This window comes from Octodon degus, unplaced genomic scaffold (assembly GCF_000260255.1).
Source record: "Octodon degus isolate 3935 unplaced genomic scaffold, OctDeg1.0 scaffold00164, whole genome shotgun sequence".
Taxonomy (NCBI): Eukaryota; Metazoa; Chordata; class Mammalia; order Rodentia; family Octodontidae; genus Octodon; species Octodon degus.
This window is the reverse complement of record NW_004524740.1, coordinates 4,227,207-4,247,475: the sequence shown is the minus strand read 5'-3', so window position 1 is coordinate 4,247,475 and position 20,269 is coordinate 4,227,207. Positions and strand designations below refer to the sequence as shown.

The following is a 20,269-nucleotide window of genomic DNA, read 5'->3' as shown; positions in this document are numbered from 1 at the left end:
AGGTGCTGAGATTTACTTTGAATTTTTAAGCTTTGAATTTCTTTTATTCTTAGTGTATCATTTAAAGTTAATATACAAGTAAATACGTGTCTGTCTGTTACCAGGATATTAGCTTCTTAATTTATAACATCATTTTATAATTAGTATTGTAACATTATAAGAATGGGCCCTATTTTGGTATACGATTTGTACTAATTTGATAACTTAATTAGGCCTGCCTAGGCAAACCCAGTAAGGCTTGCAGGACAGCGGTTCGATCCCCAGCTCTACATGCCACACCATACCTGCCGTTAAGGCAGCCTGAACCTATCAAAAAAACAAAACAAAACAACCAAACAAAAGCCTTCTCAAGTTAATTAGGAAATTTTGTGTTTGTTTTTTTTTTTTTAAAGTAAAATTTCCACAAAGACAGTAAAGGTCCAATAGGTTACATTTAAAACATAGCTATAGTTTTGCTGAGCATGAGGTTAAATGTTTGAATTTTTGAAAACTTCATACTGGGAGGAATCTATATATGTGAATGGTTGTGTTATATATGACCAGTGTTGTTCTTATGGGCATTTCCTAAGTGTAGTTTAGTTTTTACTGAAGGGGTTAAAAATAACCTTGATAGTATATTTTACAGAGATTACAAAGAGAATTAATAATTGCTTTGGGTTGGACTTCATTGGCTGTTGGTTCTTTTGTGGAATAATTAAAAAATGTGTTTTAAGGTTTTAGCCTTCAGCTTCATAGGCTCAGACAGTTATAGTTTATCCCTAACTGATCCTGGGGACTCCGAATCTCACTCTGCTCCCCTACTGCCTCTCCGTTCCCTTCTTGTTTTTTTCTTTCCTTCCTTCCTTTTCTCCTCTCCCTTCCCATCCCTACCTTCCTCCTTCCTTCCTCTCTTCTTCCCTTCTTTCCTTCATTCTTTTCTTGCTTGCTTGTTTCTTTTTTTTGCAGGGAGTGATTAAACTCAGCAAATGCTGAGCAGCTACATCTTCTTTGACTGTTGATCTTATGTTCACTACTTACTATGTGTCAAATAGTGCTACAGGTGTTAACTCATGGAAAGCCTCACAACAGTCCTACTGGAGAGGTTGTCTTTAACTTACAGGGCAGAGAAATTAAGTTACTTCTCTGTGTCGTAAGTACTGGAGCTGGGATTTGACTGTCATTGGAATCTGTAGTGATTGTTTTGACTGCCTTCTGCACATTTTTTGTTTGTAAAATATATCTGGAAAATTAGGATGCTAACTGATTTACAGGGGAGTATATTTGATCAAGGAGTATATGGAAGGCTGGAGATGTCTCTCAGTGGTAGAGCCCTTGCCTAGCAGGTGTAAGGCCCAGAGTTGCTTTGTCTAGACAGTGACCTTGATTTTTATTGTAGTACTTGTAATCATCTTGACCTCAATAAAAAATATTGTAGAGAGCCGGGTGTGGTGGTGCACGTATGTAATCCCAGCACTCAGGAGTCTGAGGCAGGAGGATCTCTGTGAGTTTGAGGCTACCCTGGGCTACATAGTGAGCTCAAGGCCAACCTGAACTGCTATCTAGTGAAGTACTATCTCAAAAAAAAAGAACAAAAACAACAAAAAAATAAGGCCAGCAAGATAGCTCAATGGACTAAGTGCCTGCTTAGGCAGCTGCAAGGACTGGGGTTCCATCCTTGGCACCACATGCCTCACCACCCCACACTGGGCATGCTGAGCTGGCTACTGAGACCGGGCATGGTGGCACACACCTGTAATCCCTGTGCTGGGGAGGCTGAAAACAGGAGGATCACAACGAGTCCGAGCTGTATAGTGAGACCTTGTACCAAATACATAAAAAATATATTAAGATAAAAAATTGTTGACCTTTACTTTCAGTGGTATGAAAAATGTTGAGCTTTATAATTAACATTTTATGGTTTGAAAAAGAAGAGCATAAAGAATAAAACCTGTGGATATACTTTTTCAAATTACAGATCCCCTGCTGGAGAGTCTCCTATAGTCTTGAGTCATGGAATGAAATAACATAAATTATGATAAAAATGAGATACAGAAAGATTAGAGTGCTGGTTACCACTGTTGTGCATATTGTAAGCCTTGTGTGCACGACTGCACTTGCTCCTGTTAGACAGGGAGTTCTTAGCTTGCCAATTCTTTCAGTGTAGTGAACTTGTGCACATGATATCTCTCATCTATAATGATTTTTTTCCAACAGGTTTCAATTTAAGGGCATTTTTTAAATCTTTCCCTTAGATATGCTTTTGTTTTTTCTGTATATTCACTATTTTGTTAGTGATTCTTCATTTTTTATGCATTATACCCACTGATTAAGTGAATTAAAAGTAATATGGAGGGATTAAAAGTGATTGAGATGCAAAAAAAAGTGATTGAGATGCATATATATGCTATTTCTTCAAAATGGATGTAATTATTATGTATCACAAACTAACGACAAAATAAAAGTAATGTTTTTTTTTTTCCCATTTGGGTTAAGATTTCTGTTGGTTCTGACAATTCATATATTTTTTTATCTTTGATTGACAGCTGCTATGCAAAGAAAACCAAAATCATATTCTTCTTCTTTAATGGATCAAATTCCTATCAAATTCCTCATTCGACAGGCTCAAGGGCTACAACAGGAACTGGGAGGTATTTGTTTCATTTGCTTTTAAAGATTATTGTTAAAAAAAAACCTCTTTATTTATAAAGTGTGTAGATGTTTAAAAATTTAAACAATTTAAGAGTGAGAGGGCCGGGGAGATGGCTCAGTAGAATAAGCGCTTCCCTGGCAAGCATAAGGGCCTGAGTTTAATTCCCGGTTCCACAAAAAAAAGTGAGATTGCTCTTTGCTTCCTTTACTAAATTCCTTATCTCACTCACTGGAGCTCATCCTTTCCTACAAAAAAATTGTATCTTCCAGTTTAGTGTATAGTTTTAGGCATTTTCTTCTATCAGTTGAACCAAATAAAATTGCAGATATTTAAACCTGGTGGTAGGGACATAAAATGCTTGTCTGACATTTTGTAAGATCCAGGGTTCAATCCCGAGCATTGAAAAAAATAAAAATAGAATATTTTGCTGAGTTAACACACCTATAATATTCAAATGATGGAACTAAACAAAAAAGGGGATATATAAATGAATGTCCTTTTTGTATCTGTGTATTCAAAATGGTTAGGATTGGGCTGGTGAGATGGCTCAGTGGTCTAAATCACCTACTTAGAACAAGCTTAGCAAAAGCACAGGGACCGCGGTTCAATCCCCCAGCACCACATGCCAGCCAGCCCCGCCCCCTGGTGGGCTGAGCTGGCCACACACACACACACACACACACACACACACAAATAAATAAAAAAAAAATTTTTATTTTTATTTATTTATTTATTTATTTTTATTTATTACATTTATTTATTGTGTGTGTGTGTGGCCAGCTCAGCCCACCAGGGGGCGGGGCTGGCTGGCATGTGGTGCTGGGGGATCGAACCGCGGTCCCTGTGCTTTGCCAAGCTTGTTTCAAGTAGGTGCTTTAGACCACTGAGCCATCTCTCCAGCCCCAAATAAAAAAAATTTAAAAAAAATGGTTAGGATAGATAGTTACATTCTCTTAATGAATAGAGGGATTTGTTGTAATAGTGTTTGTAAATAGGATATCATGTCTGCATCTTGTACATCAAATGACCACTAGGAAGACAGTATGCAATGTGTTAATTATTGAAACTATCCTACCAATTCGATTTGAAACTGTCTCATTGCTATTTGTCTCTCAATAAAATTATGGAAAAAAAAAGAAAGAAAAGAAAAAGATATTCAATTACCGATTGTGTTCCAAATCATGTAATGGATCAGATTCTGTAACGGATCAGATTCCTATCAGATTCCCTATTTGACAGGCTCAAGGGCTACAGTGGAAGTTGAGAGGTATGTGCTTATAATGGGATTATTAGTGATACAGCCTCATCGTAGTTGAAAGTAAAGTTGAGTGTTTGTAAAAAGGATATCATGTCTGCATCTTGTACAGCCAATAACCGCTAGGAAGAGAGTATGCAATGTGTTAATTATTGAAACTGTCCTACCAAAATTTGAAACTGTCTCGTTGCTATTTGTCTCTCAATAAAATTATGGGAAAAAAAAAAAAAAAAAGAAAGAAAGTAAAGTTGAGGGCCAGGGATATAGCTTAGCAGCATAAGTGCCTGCCTGGCAACTACAAGGTCCTGAGTTTGATTTTTGGTACTGAAAAAAAAAAAAGTCTATTTCCAACTGGTGCTGGAAAAGATAAAATTCAAAGCACAATTTCTTTTTTTTTTGTATGTAATACTAGGGATTGAACTTAGGACCTTGCACTTGCTAGGCGAGCACTTTTTCCCCTGAGCTATCTCCCCAGCCCCAAAAAGCACAATTTCTAATGAATATGTCTTGCATTCACATCATTGTAAAGTTGAAAAAACTAAGTCAGAAATTAGGAGCTATCTTTTTTTTTGATAGGGTCTTGCTAGAGTTTAGGCTGTTCTTGCACTCACTGTGTAGCCCAGGCTGGTCTTGAACTCATGATGATCCTGTTACGTCTACCTCTCGAGTCCTGGAATTATAGATGTGCACCACGACACCTGGAGCCAGGCGGCTGCCATTTTTGATCTACTGACACAGCAGTTTCATATGGTTGTACCTGATAGTTACACACACACACACACACACACACACACACACACACACATTTTTTTTTTTTAACTTTCTGCAAAGCTTTATTCCGGAGGGGCTCAGTCCTTCTTGGCAGCTGCCTTCCTCATGGCGGCCAGCACGTTGCTCAGTTCCTCACGCTTCCTCTTGGCCCTAGATGTGCATCCCCACCCTTTTCTTAATGAACTTGAGGGCGTGCTTGTCCTTGGAGACCTTGAGCAGCTCCTTGGCGCTCGGCTTGTAGGGGGTGAAGCCGCACACTTCCCGGATCATGTCCCGCATGAACTTGGCGTGTTTGGTGAGACATCCGTGGCGGCGGCTGTGCATCGGTTTGCTCACATTTTTAGTCACCTTGTGGCCCTTGTTGAGGCCCACAGCCATGGGATAGCGGAGGGCCATGGCTATTCTTTTTCAATGGTTGCTGTGGCGGAGGGACAAAAAAAAATATTTTTAAGCTGGGCATTGGTGGTGCACATCTGTCATCTCAGCTACTTGGGAGGCTGAGGCAAGAGAATAGCAAGTTTTCTGACTGTCTGGACAAATCAGCAAGAGATTATCTCAAAATTTAGAAGTAAATAAATAAAAACAGCTGGAGATGTAGCTTAGTGGTAAAGTGAAAGAAAAGCACTAGGGAAGGAGCTTCATAGGGAGTTTGCCTAGCATGAGTTGGACCCTCAGTTCAATCCCAGTACTAGAGGTTAAAAATAAATTTCAACTATGCATGAAACCATTGCCTCTTCAAAGAGTGCCCCCACTCCCTACCAACTTGGACAGCTTTCTAAATCATTACGTGGAGGCATACCTTACTGTTTGTCATTGTTCCATAGTCTGTAGTATATTAATGTAGATAAATGTAATGGTTGGTAAGGACTAATAAAATATAGTAGTATTTTTAGAAATTAGGTATTGTCTTTTGTAATGTAGAGTGTGGTTTTTTTCCTGTTTATTTGCATAGTCTGTTTCCAAAGAAATTATACTGTATTTATTTATTTATATACTTATGATACCATATTTAGCAGCATTTGGCAATTAACCTGTTTTCCTGAAGAGAACATAAAATATAAATCAGTTTGCACTATTATAAGCAGTCATTTTTGACTGTTGGGATAATTTTGATTGTGTATATGTATGTTCCTGTGTGTATTTAGAGATTTAAACGTTTTTTGGTGGGAGGAGCTGGTGATTGAATTCAGGGCCTCCACAGTGAGTTGCATCCCCATCCCAATTTTTCTTTTGAGGCAGCGTCCCACTATGTCACTATAGTGCTAAGGCTGGACTTCAATTTGCAGTTTACTATCTCAGCCTCTAAGAGTGCTGGGATTACAGGTGTGTGTCACCATGCCTGGTTTAAAATAATACTACTTTTGATAGTTATAATGTCAAACATAGAAACATCACTTTTATACAACTTTTATGAGGAGAAACTGGTATTATCTCTGCTGGTATTAAACAATGGTATGATTTTCTTTAACTTGTACAAGGGGATGATTGGCTCTTAAGTACTGATTCAACTAGTGCTGGTCCTGTACTCTCACTAATGATGATAATAATAGTGTAGTAGTAGTGTACTTACGTGCTAGGAACTTAGTTTATGCTACTGCATGTAACTAATCATTTGTGTGGCATTATTCATTATATTGTTGTTACACGATAGCATAAATACTTAAACTGTGCTGTAAGCAAAATTTAGAAACAAGGCTTTGATTTAGAAAAGGATTTCTTTTTTTAAATTTTTTGTTCAGGAAGGTTTTACTGAAAGATGCCACTTAAACATTTTTTTTTTTTTTTTTTCTTTTTGATACAGGGTCTCACTTTGCAGTTCAGGCTGACCTTGAGCGCACTTCACTTTGTAGCCCAAGCTGGCCTCAAACTCACAGCAGCCTCCCAAGTGCTGGGATTACAGGTGTGCGCCACCACGTCCAGCCTAATGTGCCACTTTTAGACAGAGTGGACAACTTTAATTTTACTCAGTGATTTCCAACAGGGTTGGAGGAGGAATGAGTATGCACTCTACAGAACCCTATCAGAATTTCTGAGTCGGCCTTTTCAAAAAACATACGATTTTACCTCTATGGAGAGTGCGTCCCTCATTCTTTTTTTTTTTTTTTTTTTCTTCCACTCTTTTTTAAACACATTGTTAGGTCTACTGTTCCTGAGGCTCTGGGCTTAACCCCTAACACTGCAGAAAACAAAAACAATTACTAGTGGTCTTCCATGTACATGTTGGACTTATTAGGGATACTTATCTTGGCATGAGGAGGAAAAAGCCTGAGAACTTCTGATGTAAGTGGCAGTTCCCAAGTCACTGCATATCTGCATTGGAACTTTTTAAGCAGATCTGGCTTGAACTGCTGAACAGGAATTTCTAGGGCTCTGTTCCACAGTTTCTGCAGTGGTCAGGTGGCATAGCATCTGCTTTTCTGCTCATGAGAGCTTCTTCCCAAGCTAGAACTGCTCTCGTCACAGTGTGAGAAGCTGTAAAGCATGACCCACTTTTCTCAGGGGCTGTTGGCTTCCTGAAAATAAAGTTGGGGAATCTTCTGTTTTTTGACAATGGAGAATCTAATTGACTTGGTGTTAATTTTCAAGGGTTGCATTCAGCTTTACTACGTCTCCTTGCAACTAACTACCCACATCTATGTATTGTGGATGACTGGATCTGTGAAGAAGAAATCACAGGGACTGATGCCCTGTTGAGGCGAATGCTTCTAACTAATAATGCCAAAATCCACTCTCCTAAACAACTACAAGAAGGTATAGTAAGTTGCTTATCCTGTTACCTGTTAGCAGTACAAGGGGATACTAAGCTAATTGAAATCTTCTAATCATGCAGCATTTTCCTGGGCATAAATCAGTGTATATTTTAAGTCAGTTTTTTTCTGAATTTGGAGAGTTTCAGTCATTTCGTTTTGATGTGTTCATATTTTTCTCTTGCAGTACTGGGGATCAAACTGATCTATTTTCTCTTCCTTCCTTCCTTCTTTCCTTCCTTCCTTCCTTCCTTCCTTCCTTCCTTCCTTCCTTCCTTTCCTTCTTTCCTTCCTTTTATTTGATACAGGGCCTCACTATGCAGCTTAGACTCGTAGTGATCCTCCTGTTTTCAGCCTCCCCAGTGCTGAGATTACAGGCATGTACCACCACGCCCAGTCTTGGTGGCCCAGCATGCCTGGGGGTTGGGCCTGTGTGACATGTGCTGGTGATTGGAACCCATCCCTGCACTTGCCTAAGCAGGTTTCCTCTTTGTTTTGATGGTGATGAAGGCCTGTGCTGCCCCCTGACTTTCTTCTTTTTGTTCTTGCATTCCTTTCACTGTTTTCTTGAGGTCTTAATCTCCTTTTACAGCCCTTTCACGTCTGTGTTCAAGTGTGTTTTTCTTTATGTAACTAAGGAATTGTAGTCCATATCAAAGCTGGCTGTCTTAGCACCATGAACATGGATTCTGAACCTAGACAGAGAGATCTGGTGTGGTCTTGTCAATTTTTGCTGTTTTTTTTTTAAATTTTTTCCCTGAATTTCTGTTTTATCTTTTTTTTGGAGGAACTGGGGAATGAACTCAGGCCCTTGCACTTGCCTGGGAAGTGCTTATTCCACTGGGCCATCTCCCCGGCTCTGTTTTATCTTTTTGAGTCTGGGTTTTGCTGTGGAGTTCAGGTAGGCCTTGAATTCAGGCTGGCTTTGAATTTGCACTGATCCTCTTGCTTCAGCCTTCCGGTACTGTTCCTTTCCCATGAGCTTCCTGGTCTGCCTGGCTGCTCTGTCACTCAAGTCAGCTGCCTGTGCTAGGATAGCTAGGGAGGAAAGTGATGCAAAACTAATTTTAATATTTGTTTTACTTAACCTTATATTTCTAATACATTATTTCATTGTAAAATAAATATAAAATTATTGCGCATTGTTTTTAACCCATATTAACTTTCTGTTTTGTATTTTACATTTTTAAAATCATTTATTTATTTATTTAGTACAGGGTCTTGCTAACAGCTCAGACTCATAGTGATGCTCCTGTCTCAGCCTCCTCAGCACTGGGATTACAAGTGTGCGCCACCATTCCCAGTTTTTGGTGGATGGCTTGGCATGGGGCCAGCACGGCATGAGGTACCAGGGATTGAAGCCAGGCAGGCACTTAGACCGCTGAGCTATCTCTCGAGCCCTGTATTTTACATTTACATTACATTTCAGTTTGAACTAGCTGCACCTCAGATGCTTAAAAGCCAGATGTGGTTAGTGACTACTCTATTTGGGAGGATAGGACTGGACAATTTTATTAACAGCAATCTGCTGGGTGCTTATACCCTGTAAAGGAGCCAAGAAGTTTGAACCTTTCATATGAACATCTAATTTAAGAGATGCAATGTTTGGTCTATTTTTCTATATCAGTATTGCTTTAAAAAGCAATCTGAATCACCCAAGAAAATGAGATTTGTCTTTGGGTCATTAATATTTTTGTTTTGTTTTGAGACGGGATCTCCCTGTGTAGTTTGAATGCTGGGATTACAGGCATATGCCATCATGCCTGGCTACTAATACTTTTTAAATGAGTTTTTGTTGTTGTTGTCCTAAAGAAAAAATAGTTGCGGTAACTATGTGCTTTCTCAAATTTTTGTAAAGGCTCTTATTTTAGATTCAGTCTGCATTGGCTATGATGGAAACTTATTTTTTAGTAACATTGTTTTCCTGATTTGTTGGGCCTGCAGTATAAGACAGCAGTATTATTTCCTGCTTGGTAGACTTCAGATTATGACTGCCAAATTTTCTTTTCTTTTGTTTAGCATTTTCAGATGTCCCGGTAAACCACACACAAGTGATGCAGATTATAGAGCACTTGACTTTACTGTCTGCCAGTGAGCTTATACCATATGCAGAAGTATTGACATCCAATATGAGCCAGCTATTGAATTCGGGGGTTCCACGGAGGATTCTTCAAACAGTCAATAAGTTATGGATGGTTCTTAATACTGTGATGCCTAGAAGGTAAAATTCAGTGGGCACTCTGCAGGTCTGTAACAGCGATAATGTACAATAACCTGAATTTAACTACTGAAAAAAGTTTCATAAGACCACTTACATTGAGTATGTGACAATGTAATTCTTTTCTGAAGAATACTGATTGACAAGTTGTCATATCTTTAAGGAAAAGAATGAACTTTAAGAAATAGAAACTGCTGGAGATGTAGCTCAGTGGCACAGTGCCTACCTGGCAAGTCCAAAGCCCTGAGTTTGATTCCTAGTACCCCTCCCCCATGAAAAAAAAGAAAGAAAAGAAAAAAGAAACAGAGACTTACTTCCAGTTTGAGGAAGTTCTTTAAAAATAGGTTCTCATGTTTATTATTTGTGGCTAATTGTGATTTAGGTCATTATGTTGTCTTGCATCAATGCTTATTGTGATTAATTTTTCATCAGGCTGTGGGTAATGACAGTTAATGCACTTCAACCTTCCATAAAGTTTGTACGGCAACAAAAGTATACACAAAATGACCTGATGATAGATCCCCTCATTGTCCTGAGGTGTGATCAGCGGGTTTACAGGTATGTGTCATCTGAGTTTCACTTTTACCAAGTTATACTCTAGAGAGTGAAGGATTTTTTTTTTTTTTTTTTTGGCGGCCTCAGACTGCATTCATGGCTGGTCTGGTTTGGCATGAGTGTCTGGGGATTGAACCACAACATCCTGAGGCTGACTGCTTTGGTTAAACAGTCACTTAAACAATGGAGCTAATGGGCAGGTCCCCCAAAATTAATTAATTAATTAATTAATTTTTGCGGTACCGGGGATTGAACTCCAGACCCTGCGCTTGCCAGGCGGGCACTTATTCTACTGAGCTATCTCCCCAGGCTAGAGAGTGAAAAGAATTGGAAGAAATTTTGTTTAACCTCTGTCTTAATGTTCTTGCAATAACTAGACAGTATGCCTTGTTTGTCTTTTTCTTTAGTTGTTTGTATTCATGAACTATATATTCAGTTTAATATCCAACATAAGTTATAAAATATATTCATCATGTGGTTAAGAATGTAAAAGCCTTAGAGAAATGTCAGTCTTGGTTTTGTCAGCTATGAATTGTGGCTCTTCTCTCTCAGTGAAAAACAGTTTTTCTGTTAGCATGTTGAAAAAGGATTTTAAAAAACTGTTTCATTTTGAGTTGTTACATACCTTAAAACCATGACTGTATCTTCAAAATGTGTTTTGTTTTGCTTTCTTTTGTGTTTTGATTTTTGAGACAGGATTGCTCTGTGTACTTCAGGCTACATAGCCCAGGGTGGCCTTGAGCTAATGGTGATCCTCCTGCGTCAGCCTCCTGAGCTCTGAGATTACAGGTGTGATCCACCATGCCCGGCTTGTATCTTCAATCATGATATTAGCTTCACTGAATCTACATTGCTTCTAACACTTTGTCAAATATGTTGAAGTGATTTCACCTCAAAAAGCAATCAATGAACTCAAATCATTAACATTTAAATTTCTACTTAGCCTTTTTTTTCTTCAATTTTTTTGAGCCAGAGTCTCACTCTGTAGACCAGCCCAGGCTTGAACTCATGATTACCCCAGGATGTCCTTGAACTCACAGTCCTCCTACCTCAGCTTCCCACATGCAGGAGTACAGGCATGCCCCATACCATGTTGTCAAAGGTGTGTATAAGTTGAGGGAGATCAAGTGCTGGTAGAAGCTTGAGAAAGATGGGGCATGGGGGTTTTAGAGGATGTAGGTTTGTTTTTTTTTTTTTTTTTTTGGTGGAACCAGGGATTGAACTCGCCCCTGCACTTGCCGGGGAAGCACTTATTCCACTGAGCCATCTCCCTGGCCCAAGATTTTTTGGCGGAACCGGGGATTGAACTCAGGCCCTTGCGCTTGCCAGGTAAGCGCTTATTCTACTGAACCATCTCCCTGGCCCTGGACCTAAGATTTTGATGAACAGATACTAGTTCAGTTCAGGTTGTCCTGGAAAGTATTTGAGAAGGTATTTACATATGAGCAAAGGTGTAGAAGGAAGAATGAACAAAGCTTGCAGCAGAGGTTTAATTTTGGGGAAAATTAGATTGGAGTCAGATTATGTAGCTGTTAGCATATCATGTAGGTGGCGATTTTGCGAGAGAAGCTGTACACCAGATGGGCTGCAGGAAGGAAACTACAAGAAAGAAGGCCGAGCTGGAGAGGCTGTGTATTCAACCGAAGGGGTGAGGGCGAAGTGATACACCTGCTAAGTCAGCTTGCTGTGCTTCAGCGAGGTCAGCGTTACACAGGAAATAGGGATCAGAAGAATAAACAGTGCAAATCATGTTAGCTATTGAATAAAAAGAAAAGCTTGGTAAATAATACTTCCAGACTAGAAGCATATTTTTCCTGCCAGTTCTGAGGAATGAGTGCTGGCCTTACGTGTGCTATGTACTCTACAACTAGGCTGCATCTCTGTTTCCTTTTAATTTTGAGACAGGGCCTCCATACATTGCCCAGGTTGGCCTTGAGCTGGTGATCGTCCTGCCTCAGCTGTTCCAGTATTTGGGGCTGCAGACATACAGTTTCAGTGCCTGGCTGAAAAGCAGCACTTCTAAAACAAATGACTAAAAAAAAAAAAAAAATAATAATAATAAAAAACATAAAAATAAAATAAAACAAATGATTTATCAGTGTTAAAATCCACTTATGTAGGTGACCTCAGTTAGATGAATCGCCTCAAATGGTTTGGTTCATGGGAATTATAAAATTATGCTTTCAAAATTATGCCGTGTTTTTATAGCTTGCATGTGCCACTTATGTTGCATTGACAGCACTGTACTAAAATTGGATGTACCACTTGTGAACTTTTTCTGATGTTAATAGATCTGTTTCTTATATTAATTGGCTATGTAGTATTTCATTTTATAGATGTGGTATGCTTCACCCAGTGCCTTATTTATTGCTGGATATTTTATTTTATTTTGTGTGTGGTATTGAACCTGGGCCTTTACACTAAACTGTATCCTTCTCTGTCCCCCACTTTTCTTCTTTTTTTTTTTTTTGTTTAATTTTTTTTTTTGTTGTTGTTTAATTTTATTTTATTTGGCGGAACTGGGGATTGAACTCACGTTCTTGTGCTTGCCAGGGAAGCGCTTATTCCACTGAGCCATCTCCCCAACCCTTTTTTTTTTTTTAATTTTTGTTTAATTTTGAGACAGGGTCTTGCTGAATTGCCCAGATTGGGCTCAAATTATGATCCTCCTGCCTCTCAGAGTACTGGGATTACAAGTGTGTACCATGATCCCTGGCTATTTCCAAGGTTTTTAATTCATGATTTCATTTTGTCATCCAGAAAGGCCTAACTAGTTTACATTCCAGGCAGGCACTTACGCTGCTGAGTTATCTCCCCGGCCCAGGGAGGGCAAAAGCCTACAGAACCCGCTATTCCTAGGTGGTCTCCCATCGAAGTACTAACCTGGCCTGACCCTGCTTAGCTTCCGAGATCAGACGAGATCGGATGTTATTCAGGGTGATATGGCTGTAGACCAGTTTACATTCCATAGTAGTATTTGATATTGTAGACTTTCTTGTACCTTCTTGAACTTTTTTTTTTTTTTTTTTTGGCAGAACTGGGGATTGAACTCAGGCCCTTGCACTTGCCAGGGAAGTGTTTATTCCACTGAGCCATCTCCCTGGCTCCCTTGAACTTTTATATAGTAAATTTGTTAGGTTGAACATTTTATTTTTTGGACAATAGGGCCTTGCTATGTAGTTTTTAGGATCTTGCTATATAGTTTAAGCTGGCCTTGAACTCATGGTAGTCTTCCTACTTCAGTCTCCTGAGTTCTAGGAGGATTACAGGTGTGTGCCATAACACCTGGCTGAACATTTTTATATACTTACTGGCCATTGGTATTCTTTTTTTTCTTTTTGAATACAGGGTTTTGGTATGAAGTTGAAGCTGGACTTGAACTCACTATGTAGACCAGGGTGGCCTCAAATTTGTGGTTATCTTCCTGCCTCAGCCCCCCATGGGCTGGGATGACAGGTGTAGCTATTGATAGTTCTTCTTTATATTTTTAAGATAGGTTTTTGTTGTTGTTGTTTTGATTTTTCGAGACAGAATTTCACTATGTAATCCAGATTGGCCTTGAACTCACTGTGTAGCCCAGTTTGACCTTGAGCTCATAGTGATCTTCCTAAGTGTGGATATTATAGGCATGCACCACTATGCACAGCATTTAATTTAGGCTTTTAAATTAGCTTTTTATTAAAGAGCTCTTCACCTGTAAATGATACCATGTCTTTGTATATTGAAGTTTTTCCCATTATTATGGGGTGGGTGCAAGACTTGGGATCTTGTATGTGTTAAGCTTATGCCCTTTTACTGAACCATATTCCTAGGCCTGTAGTTTTATCCCTTGTTGCTTTATTATTTTGCCTTTTCACTTTTTAATATTTGTTTTGATTAAGTTAGCATTGTTACAGCTTAAAACATCACTCACTATCAAGGTATAAATATGTAAAGCGCACATACAGGTTCAGGGTGAACCTGGCAGCAGAGTTAGGAGAGTGGATGAGGCCTGCTGAGGCCCGTGCTGAGCTCCTGGGGTCTCACTGCACCACTCCCTTTTCTGGGTACAAATCATATTTTCCACCCTGTCCATTAATGAGGACACCTTTAATAAAATGCAAGATTAATGAAAAGAAAAGCCAGATCTTTCTTGGTCTCTTTTGACCAATCTCAGCTTTTTTATTTTTATTTATTTATTTATTTTTAATGTATTTGGTACAGGGTCTCACTATGCAGGTCAGACTCGTACTAATCTGGGCACGCAGCATATGGTCCCAGGGATCGAACCCAGGTCCCTGCGCTTGCCTAAGCATGTGCTTAGTCCACTGAGCTGTCTCACTAGCCCTCAATTTTAGCTTTATTTCCAGAGGCAACTTGTTAGAATATTGTATACGTTGGGCTGGTGAGATGGCTCATTGGTCTGAAGCACCTACTTAGAACAAGCTAAGCTAAGCAAAGCACAGGGACTGCGGTTCAATCCCCCAGCACCCCATGCCAGCCAGCCCCGCCCCCTGGTGGGCTGAAATGGCCACACACACACACACACACACACACACAATAAATAAGTAAATAAATAAATACAAATAATAATAATTTTTAAAAAGAATATTGTATACGTAGTTTTACTTTTCTTTGTACTTAGTAATATATATATTGGCTTCAGATGGTTTTAAAGAAACCTAAGTAATATATAGCATATTGTTTTATTCTTTTGAAAAATACTTTTGAGCCAGGCATGGTGGCACATGCCTATAATCCTAGCACTCATGAGGCAGAGGCAGGAGGGTCACCATGAGTTTAAGGCCACCTTGGGCTACAGAGTGAGTTAAAGGCCAGCCTGAACTGCATAGTGAGACCCTTTCTCAAAAAACAAAAACAAAAAGCAAACTTTTTCTGTTCTGAATATGTTTTCCATGTTAGTTAGGCAGAGTTCTATATTATTTGTCTGAATTGCTGCATAGCAGTGTTGCATAAGTAGGTTATCAGGGTGTCATCTAGAAGCCGTGAGAATGCTTGGATTGGAGCTTGAGTTGTGAGGGTTTCTTTTGGCTTTTTGAGATGGGGGGTCTCACTGTGTAGTCCAGGCTGATCTGGAACTCACTATATAGTTCAGGCTTGCCTCAAACTCACAGCAATCTACCTGCCTCAGCCTCCTCAGTGCTGGGATTATAGGCAAGTACTACCATGCATGGGTAGCTTGAGGTTTTTTATTTTTTTAAAGAAATGCTTCTTAAATGTTGGGAAGATGATTCTTATTTTCAATTTGAGGAACCATTGCTATAGCGGAGACCGTGACATGTAGGTGAATGTTTACACGGTTTTGAGTGTTTCCCTTATAAATCGCGGTGGCGCGTGTCCGGGTGCACACATTAGTTTTCTCTGAGATGAAGACTAAGAAATGGGGCCTCTTTTCTTACAAAGGGCTCAGCATTTAAAATTCTAGTGGTTACTAGTTTATCTTTTGTTATTGCTTTCTTTTTATACTTGTTTTTATTTCATTTATTTTTATTTTTTTATTTTTTTGCACAACAGGAACAAGTAACTTTAATGAACACAGAATATGTGGAAATCCAGGCATTTACAGGAAAAATAAGAGTGCAGTTGCTGTAGTTTAAGGCAGCTCTTAACTTTTTACATGGAAAACTAGAAAAGGTCAACAATTAACTTTTGTCTGTGCAACACTGAGGATTTCCAGAAATCTTTCATCCTATTGGATGAAATGTCTGTAAATTAGGCGAGTCTATCTTCTTAGTTTTGTGATGTACTCAGCAAGACCAACCTCCCAGCCCTTCTGGATGAGGGCGTCCCTCTCTTCCTCCAGTGCTGGGTTTGCATCAGGTCTGTCTGTGGATGCTGCAGCCAGGGAAGCCACGGTCTTGTAGTTCTCCGCCATCACTTCTGTGTACAGGGCATTCCCCACAGACGTGTGGCTGACCCATTCGTTCTCACTGAAGGGCATCTCCACATCATCCAAAATCTCCAAGTCCTTGGGTTTGGACACACCTGCCATCATATGATCTCTTTTATTCTTTAGGGAGAGGCAAAGGTCTCAGGAGCAAAGCGCTGGGTGGCCTCTGGAACTTTCCACAAGAGACAACTGAGACTCCAGGTGGCATCCCTCAGAAAGCTCATTTAGGGCCGGTGAGATGGCTCAGTGGTCTAAAGCACCTACTTAGAACAAGCTTAGCAAAGCACAGGGACCGCGGTTCAATCCCCCAGCACCACATGCCAGCTAGCCCTGCCCCCTGGTGGGCTGAGCTGGCCACACACACCCAAAAATAAATAAAATTAAAAAAAAAAAAAAAAAAAAAAAAGAAAGCTCAACAATCTTAAGAGAAATGAATATCCATGTTCCTATTTTATAGATGAGGAAACTAAGGCTCAGTAACTTTCCCAGGTTAAGGAACACAGACTTATCTCTGAATACAGACTTGTTCTCTTGCTCCAAAGGAGAAATAGGAGAAGATAAATAATCTTTTCTAGCTCCCTCTTCTCCAGACAGAACAGGTTTCTTTGACACCAGTATTGCAAATGCATGTCCAAGAGATTTATGGGGAACATCATTTTCTGCAAAAAAGGGGCATTTTTTTCTCTGTAACTTGTATTTTATTTTAGCTGCTAAATTGAAACAGGTGAAACTACACAATCTATAGAGAATAGGAAATTATGATTTTATATTGAGAATGTTTTGGTGGAAAACTTTACTACTCTGTGATACTCAGTTTTTTCTGTGTCACTGAATTGACATGTTCTGGCATACATTTATATTCTTCCTATCTGTCTCTTCTTTTAGATGTCCTCCCCTGATGGATATCACTCTACACATGTTGAATGGATATCTTCTTGCATCTAAAGCTTACCTTAGTGCTCACCTGAAGGAAACAGCAGAGCAAGATAGGCCTTCCCAGAATAATACGATAGGTTTAGTTGGACAGACTGATGCCCCAGAAGTTACCAGAGAAGAACTGAAAAATGCACTGTTGGCTGCTCAGGTACAGTTTTCCAGGGTACAACTTAGATGGGCGAGGGCTTCCCTACTAATATCATTACAGAAATGGATGGCGCATTTTGCCTGCTGCGCCATGACATTCTGTGCATTGCTGTTGCCAGAGAATCTAGGATGATTACGTTCTGATTATTATATAGACTCTCTTAGTGAAATCAGGAATGAGCTTTACAACATGATTATTTTTTAATTTGTACTCATTTTATTTTTTTTTGGCCTTCTCAGCCCACTCTGAGGATGGGGCTGGCACGGCATGTAGTGCCAGGGATTGAACTGTGGTCCCCAGCGCCTGCCTACACTTGCCTAAGCAGGCGCTTTAGAGCACTGAACTATCTCACTGGCCCCAACACAACATGAATATATATACATGGAAGTCAAATGTTGGAGATAGTAAACAGAAAAACTGGAAGTAGATAATAATAAATACTGTGACAATAAAAGCAGTTCAACTTTATATTTAGAAGGTTTTATAACCATGTAGAATTTCACTAAATCTTAAGTAGTTGTTTTTAAATAATGTAGCAAATGTGACATGATAAAATGTTAAAAACATTTAAAAAAAATTTTTTTTATTTGTCTGTGTGTGTGTATGTGTGTGTATGTGGTCAGCTCAGCCCACCAGGGGGCGGGGCTGGCTGGCATGTGGTGCTGGGGACTGAACCGCAGTCCCTGTGCTTTGCTAAGCTTGTTCTAAGTAGGTGCTTTAGACCACTGAGCCATCTCACCAGCCCCGTTAAAAACATTTTGAAGTCTTCAGAAATTTTTTTTATAATTTGAAATGTATTTTCTGGGAATAAGAACTTGCCTTGCAAGCACACGGGCCAGAGTTTAATCCCCGGTACTGCCAAAAAAAGGGAATATATTTTCTGAAATTTCCTCATTGGTGGTAGGAAAATTAGGAGTACTAATACCAGTCCACAACCCCTAACCTGTAGTACAGAAAAAGCTACAATAGTGAGATACTTCTTTTGTAGTTCAGTTAGCAGAAAAATTTGACGTGATGCATATTCGTTTTGTGAGAAAATTTGGCCTAAATTGATGTAACACCATGGTCTCTATCTCAATATAAATATTGTTATATTTGGTACTAATGTGTTTGCTGCCCCACTTCCTGCTGGGATTATTATTATTATTATTATTAAAATTTTGGCTAGGTATATTTTTACATGTCTATGATCCCACCTACTTGTGAGGCTGAGGCAAGAGGATCGCGAGTTCCAGGGCGGCCTGGTAAACTTAGCGCTCTGAAGCCTACGTCCCTGGGTTCAATCCCTAATACTTCAGGGGGCAAAGATCTGAGTTCTAAAGTAAATCTTTTGCCAGGTGTGTACGCCTGTAATTCCAGCACTTGGGAGGCTGAGGCAAGAGGATGGCTGTGAGTTCAAGGCCAGCTTGAATTATATAGCAAGATCCTGTCTCAAAACCCCCCCAAAAAATAAAAAAGAAAAGTATAAATCTTTTCCTATGAATTAGAATAAGAAACTGTGGATCATAATACCGTAGTTAACACCTACGTATAGCTTACTACATGGGTAAGTTACATAGGTGCCAATCTAAGTTCTTCATATATGTATTAACTCATTTAATTTTTACAGGCAGCCTGTGAGGCATGGTGTATTATCACCTACATTTTGATAAATTTGGAAAGGGAGACCCAGACTGGTTATTTACTCAAGGTTGCACAGTTAGTAATGTCAGAGTTAGAAGTCATGCTGGCGTGCTCTGGCTTCATACATTGCAAATAAAATCAGCTAAACAAGCAAACAACTAAAAACCCCCTAAAACAAAACTAAACAAAGCCACTACCCAAAATTTGTCAACCTCAAGCACAGGTTGTAAAGAAGGGCTAACTTGTTGAAAAGAAAACATAATTTTATAATTCTTATAATGTTCTTAAACATTTCAGTCATGTAATTGCTTTCTACCCCACCTAATGGCTGCCTTGCAGAGATGCATGTCATCTATTCTTTCTCTCTCTCTGTAATGCCTTTTACCAGATGAGATTGATTATAGTTGTTCTTCAGACAGTGGGAACTTGAGTATGTCACCCTTTAAAAAACACTCAACCATGAAATGACACGCATAGCCTGAGCTGCACTGAGTTGTGCAGGTGGATTAGGTAGTGAGATAGAATCTGTCCTTGTAAAACCAGGGCCTAAGAGCCTTGTCTTTAGGGTAAAAAGGGAAAGAGGTATAGGAAGTGATGTAGGCCTTGTTATCTACTACCTTCATAAGAATTAACTAGCTGGTAACCCAGTGAGAAAAAGGTGGAAATATAGGATAAGATCTAGGAGAATAGATTAAGAGGAAGGAAAGGAAATTCTGATAGAAGTTGTTTTTGCCTTAGGGCTTCTTTGGGGTGCCACTAAATCAGATTACCTTTCTAGTAGTTTTTAAACTGGAGCTTGTGGATCTGCCTTAGATATAAGTGCCTTCCCTGAAACAATGCAGTGTTTGTTACTTTTTATGGAAAGAGGGTTTTAGCTACATTTTTAAGGGATTTCTGACCTTAGAACGGCCAGAACATTGTTTTATAAATTGCTTACTTCTGCTCTGAGAGCCACTAATTTGTGTGTGTTTTTAAAGAAACTATACCTTCATTTCTGTTCATGTAGAAAGAATTAGGTTTGGTTTTCAAAGCAACTTTTCAGAAAGTTCTGTTTGATTTGCTTGTAGGATAGTGCCGCTGTCCAGATTCTCTTAGAGATTTGTTTACCTACTGAAGAGGAGAACGCAGAGGGCGTCAATCCGGACAGCTTGCTGAGAAACATTCAGAGTGTCATCACCAGCAGCAGTCCGAGTAAGGAGGTGGAGGAAGGAGAGGACAATCTGCTCGGCAACCTTCGGGAAGTTCAGTGCCTTATCTGTTGTCTGCTGCACCAAATGTATATTGCAGACCCCAACATTGCTAAACTTGTTCACTTTCAGGTATGGCTTTAAAGAATGTTGCTTTACCGTTAAGTTTTCTTGGGGGTTAACACAATCATTTAGAAATTAAGAGATACTATAATGTACATGATCATGTTCTTTTATAATATGGAAAACTACCATATTCTAGGTTTTTTTCAACCTAGTATTCAAATAATTCCTCTCTCTCTCTTTTTTT

The 20,269-nt window shown here is 39.4% G+C and overlaps 1 protein-coding gene and 1 pseudogene across 1 annotated transcript in view; one reads left to right on the top strand and one right to left on the bottom strand.

The window, feature by feature from the left end:
- Ints2 (integrator complex subunit 2) overlaps positions 1-20,269 on the top strand; it is a 59,868-nt gene that overhangs the window by 33,172 nt on the left and 6,427 nt on the right. Inside the window, exons 16-21 of the mRNA XM_023703158.1 lie at positions 2,523-2,627; positions 7,242-7,406; positions 9,422-9,623; positions 10,053-10,178; positions 16,951-17,149; positions 19,840-20,091. Of these exons, the coding sequence (XP_023558926.1) occupies positions 2,523-2,627; positions 7,242-7,406; positions 9,422-9,623; positions 10,053-10,178; positions 16,951-17,149; positions 19,840-20,091 (1,049 nt within the window). The remainder of the gene's footprint in view (positions 1-2,522; positions 2,628-7,241; positions 7,407-9,421; positions 9,624-10,052; positions 10,179-16,950; positions 17,150-19,839; positions 20,092-20,269) is intronic.
- Positions 13,010-13,129, bottom strand: LOC111813117 (annotated as a pseudogene).